We start from the raw sequence: 5,725 nt of genomic DNA on the forward strand, positions 1-5,725 counted from the left end.
TACCTCAATAAAGCTGTTCTAAAAAATGGAAAAATGGAAGAGGATGGGCTCATACTTCCTGTGAATACCTTTTAAAAACAAAAGTTAATTTTCATTTCCTCTCTACGAAAACTCAGCTTTCACTCTATTTTGTTTCAACACTGAGTTAATCTGGAGGGAACAATCCCTTCCTGTTCTGATCTTCCCTTCCAAAAACTTGGATTTCTGCCATCAAGTGAGACTCACCCCTTCTGTCTATGTGCCAAGGCCAAGACTTACAGCAGGTAGAGAATGTTAGTGGTACCTGGTATTTCCCCTACTTAGCTATGTCAATGCTCAAAATTTTTAATATAATTGTAAGGGCTTTTCTGTTTTTAAAAATATCCAGGAAGAAAGTCATGATTTGGCCTGAATTTTTTCTTTATATTTAATCTAAACTTTCTGTACTTCAAAGCCTATTTTATCTTGTTCAGTTATTTGTAGAAATGGGAGACAATTTCCTAGTTGTGCTGGCTGTGAAAATCCTTTCTTCTCTTGATGGAAGATCTTTTACTTTCTGTTGTGCACAGAACCAGATGCCAGATACCCACTGTCTGCTCTATCTGCCCAAAGGCCTGGGCGTATGAACCTAAAACACAGCTGTCCTAAGAAGTTCATAGTCTTGGTGAAGATGACGACGCGTGAACATAAAGTCCAGTACATGCAGAGATTTCCAGGTGAGGAGGGCAAAATAAAGCCACACCCAGAATTTCCCTTCTCTGGTAAATTCATAAAATGGGGGAAAGATGGTAAAAAGCAAAATTTTGTCGCTAACAAACAGCAAAGGAAAGGGAATTCGATCTTGTGCCATTACATGCAAAAGTGGCAAAGGATGTATTAGCTGAGATCTCTAGAGAAAAGAACCCCAGGCAAAACTTCCCTGATGAAGCTGTTTGTGGAGTGGGGAGGGGAGAGCTCTCTCAAGGCAAGAAGGGCAAGGAGAAACAAATGAGGCAGGGAAGGAACGGAAAGCAAATACACAGTGGCATTTTACTGAATTGGCAAGCACTTCACAAGAAGATACAGCCAGTTCCTCAGTTATCTTAATTTTTGTCCCTCTGGTGAGTGTGAATTATCAGTTCATTATGTATTTTATTTGTGTATCTCTGATTATAAATGAGATGAAGCATTTTTCCTTTTCATTGACTTTTCAGGGTGTATTGATCTGTTCAATGTTTTTTTCCCATTTTTCTCTTGGGCCATTAGCTTTATTGTACCAGTTTTTCAGTTATCTGTGTTACAAATATATCTACAAATTTCTCACTCTCTTCGTAGTATCTTTTGCTGAACACAAGTTCCTAAGTAAACTATTGTTAAATTTACCTGTAATTTTATCAATTTGTAACTAAAGAAATACTTTCAAACAGGAAATCATAAACATATACCGTTTTAAAAAATTTAATGTAGTTTTACCCTTTCACATTTTCATCATTAATCTGCTTGGAGGTGATTTTGAACAATATAAGTTAACAGTGTAACTTCAATTTTTTTTTCTATATGAAGAAGGAATTCTCCCCCAAACCAATCCTCTCCCCCAATGATCTACAATATTTACTTTTTCTTATGACAGACATTTGAATATACTGTACACTGTTGCTACACTGCTTTTTCTGTTCCATTAGTTTATTTTTTCCTCTTTACCAGTTGGATGGTCTTAATTTCTATCGACTTATAATGAGCCTTGGAATAATGTGGGAAATCATCTTTCCCACCTTGGCTTTCTTCAAGAGTATTTTCACTATTGCTGAGCAGTAAATTAGTTATAGCAGTTTGGAAATAAGTGACATCTTTATAATATATACAGGCTTTCTAATGGGAAGAGTATGATATTTTTAACATTTTCTATTTTAAAGATACTTGTCATAAATTTTTATAATGTCTTTGTGAAGTTTTAGACTTAATTTGGTTAATGCCATTTTTAGGTTCTTTTATTTTTGATACTATTTTTGAAATGTATTATTTTAATATCCAAAAATTATTAGACTACCTTTAAAATAGAAAAAAAAAACTGTTTAAAGGATGTTACAGTTTATCATATTGCTTCTTAATTTTTTCAAGGATTAATAAACTTCCTCTTCTAAGCTTTTATCTTACTGATTTATTATTTTGTTAAATGTTCTCTTTGATTTTACAAGTATTTTTGATCACCTGTTGGAACAGCTCAAAGGCAAAGTACAATGGCCTTAGTAGAGGCATAAAAACTTATTGAAGGCAGAATGAAACTAAAATCTTGATTTCAGGTACATGCTAGGGTAAACGATTTAGGGACAATTTTATGATGTAGGAAGTAATTGTTAATATACTCGACTGTGGAGTGTATGTATCTTACCTTGATCTTGATAGAGCCACCTCTAAGTCTGGTTAAATATCAACGGGTAGGGACGCCTGGGTGGCTCAGTTGGTTAAGCAGCTGCCTTCGGCTCAGGTCATGATCCCAGCGTCCTGGGATCGAGTCCCACATCGGGCTCCTTGCTTGGCAGCGAGCCTGCTTCTCCCTCTGCCTCTGCCTGCCACTCTGTCTGCCTGTGCTCACTCTCGCTTCTCTCTCTATGACAAATAAATAAATAAAATCTTTAAAAAAAAAAAATATCAACGGGTAGAGGCCCTGCCATTGGAAGCATAAATCAGGATTTGTGTATGTCATTACACTAAGTGCAATATGCTGCAAGCTTGATAGACAAAGCTTTTCTCTCCTGGAGTTAGTCCTGGATCTTGAAGCAACCTCTCAGTGACCACCAGATTCATGCTGCTCCTCTTGCTGTGTTACACCTTTTCTATCTTTTTCTGTGGGTGTCTATTGGGAGACTATTCTTTGCCTGCATTCGATTTATGGGTCGGAATTAGATTCATGGATTCAGCTATAGAATACCATTTCCATTTACTGCAACCTTGTCTGTCTAAAACAGGTTTTCATTTCAATTCAGGTTTATTGTAATACTTTAACAATTTGTCATAAATGTGGGCAAAATTTATATGACTCTCACAGAGTTACTCTGTTTGCTTTATAAACTGTCAGAAATAGTTTTTAAGATATGAGGATCAAGATAGAACTAGTTATTTTAGTCATGTACAAATATATTCTGTTGTTACGCCTTGGGATAGAGCCATTTTTCTGAAGTTATGAGTTCAGGGGACTTGCTGAAATTCGGTGAACCTAACAGAGAATAACGGAGCTAAAAATGAACATAAAGGTCATTTAATCAGGCTCTTTCTTAATCTACTACTGAAAAATTCTTAGGTCTTGATTTGACTGAAAAGAAATGAATATACATATAGTAGTCTAAATAGGCAATATTCTGAATATGTATTTTAAAAACATGGCCAAATTTAAAATACTCTTAAACAAGCAAAAAGAGGTTATTTTTATTTTTTTTTTAAGCTTTATTTATTTATTTGAGAGAGAGGGAGCACTAGAGAGAGAGAGAGCAAGCATGAGTGGAGCTGGGGCAGAGGGAGAGGGAGACACAAGCTCCCCGCTAAGCAGGGAGCCCCACATGGGACTCGGATTGATCCCAGGACCCTGGGCTCATGGTCTGGGCCAAAGGCAGACACTTGACCAGCTGAGCCACCCAGGCGCCCCAAGAGGTTATTTTTAAATAACGTAAAAATAAATAGAATCAAATATTGCTGGTATAAAGTAGAAGTTAAGTGGTGTACAGTTGTTTCGGGTTTATTTATCCTATTTTAATAGGCCATTTCAAATTCCTATTGAAAAGTCAAGGAATCATTTCTTTAGATTGCAGAACATTCACTCACACCTAGGATGCCCAAGAAACTGCTAATTGTGTTTAACTCGTAAAGGAACTTCGGCAAAAAGAAGATGAAGGAGGAGGAGAAGGAAGAAGAGAAGTAAATTTAGACGTGTATTCCTTTTCAGTGCCGAAAATTATATTTCTGAACACTTTTCATGTCTCAGGTACAAAGGAAGCATGACTTCCAGATTCTGAGCTTGATGAAATTCAAACAATGAGAATTACTTCCCAGAAGGCATAAAAATAGTTTTAAGTGGAAGCATTAGCAAGATTCATCTAGACAAGGCATAAAGCCAGTTTATTGAATTTATTATTAGAGCTTTTATCATTCAATTTGATATGACAATTCAAGTTTTTAAACTTATTAGTTTACCCTTGAGGGACAACATGATTAGTCCTGAAGTTCTAGGTAAATAATGGCTAAAACAGATTCAAGCTAAGCAGGGTGAAGCTGATCTGGGGCTGTAACTGCTAGGCTCAGTCAGCAAGGACAGGAAGGAAATGAGCCTTTACGAAGCATTTGTCACAAGCTCTTGTGAAAGGTGAAAGCTTTCCTAGTTATATAAATTTTTTTTCATTTAAATATTGTAACACACCTTTGAAGTTAAGCATTATTTGTTCTATTTTATAGTAGTTAAGTAACATGCCCGAAGTTTTACATATTTCAATGAAAGAGTTGAATGGAGTTTAAACTCTATTGGTTTGATCGCAATTGTCTATTTCAGCTGAATTTTGATTTACAGGTTTGATTAAAAAATGGTTGAAATATGAGTTAAATTCAAACAAAAGAATAACGAAGCAAAATTTTACAATAATGCTGCCAAAAATTAAATACATATTTTTTTCATATACACACAAGACTTTACTAAGGAAATATAATCAATTATCAAAAGAAAATTACTGACATTTTCAATGTTAGTATAAAAACCACCATGGCTGCATGCTAGAAGCACAGAGGATTTTTTTTTAAAGTGCTGATCTCTAAGAATGGGAACATTCCTAGATAGTCTGGTTTAATTGATCAAGGATGGTGCCTTGGCATGCTTGTTCTTTCTTTTTTTCTTTTAAAGCTCCCAGAAGTTTCTAATATACAGCAATGGTTGAGAAATTCTGTACTACTTAAACTACAGTATAATTCACAAGAAGAATTTAGATTAGAAAAATTTTGTTTGGATGTTCAGCATTTGTTATGAAATGTGTACAATAGTTTATATATAGTAGTTTCTCTTCTTTTACCTCTTCACTCCCTCCATTTTTCTGTTCACACAGATATACACCTTTGATAAAATATTTGAACTTTATGAAATTGAGAATTGTTCATATATTCTAAGATTATGTGTGTTTTGGGGGGAAAAAAAGAGGATCTATCTAGAATAATACTGAAGAAAGTTTTCCTTATGTTTTTCCCAGTGCTCCTCAGAAGACTACAAAAAAGCAAGCATTTAAGTCATTTAACATTTATTGGGAGTGGGAAATACACTGGGCATCGGTTGGGTGATAATTTTCCATGTTGGAGAGAGATGCATAGGTCAATCATTAGGATGCTAGAATTTGGGAGCGGTGCCTAGCAAGATGGCGCTCCCTGCGTTGTTGCGCCAGTTCTCCAAGCTGCTGGCTCCAGCTAGGCTCCCAAGCGGCTCTTCAGCACGATCAAAGTTCTACCTTCGGGATCTGCCACATGACAAACCTAACTGATTGGCTGAAAGTTGGACTGACCTTGGTTGGGTACCTCCGTCTTCTTGTGGATCTATCTCATCAAACAACATAATGAAGATGTCCTAGAGTATAAAAGAAGAAATGGGTTGGAATAAACTATTGAAATACTAATATGGTATGTTCCATATAGTGATTATACTAGTTCCTTTGGATTCACCAATCAGTTGAGGTGTAAACGTGAAAGAAAAAGTTGTATGTGAATGTATGTCAAATCAGCATTTGTGTTTTGCATCATTAAA

The 5,725-nt window shown here is 35.7% G+C and overlaps 1 protein-coding gene across 1 annotated transcript; it reads left to right on the plus strand.

Annotated features, from left to right (window-relative positions):
- The first annotated feature begins 5,327 nt into the window (after positions 1-5,327).
- LOC125107051 (NADH dehydrogenase [ubiquinone] 1 subunit C1, mitochondrial-like) lies at positions 5,328-5,725 on the plus strand. The gene is given in 3 exon segments (XM_047741663.1): positions 5,328-5,459; positions 5,461-5,487; positions 5,489-5,725. Coding segments are annotated over 3 exon segments (237 nt in total). The 5' UTR covers positions 5,328-5,342; the 3' UTR covers positions 5,582-5,725.

The sequence above is a fragment of the Lutra lutra genome, chromosome 8 (genome assembly GCF_902655055.1).
Source record: "Lutra lutra chromosome 8, mLutLut1.2, whole genome shotgun sequence".
In the NCBI taxonomy this organism is placed as follows: Eukaryota; Metazoa; Chordata; class Mammalia; order Carnivora; family Mustelidae; genus Lutra; species Lutra lutra.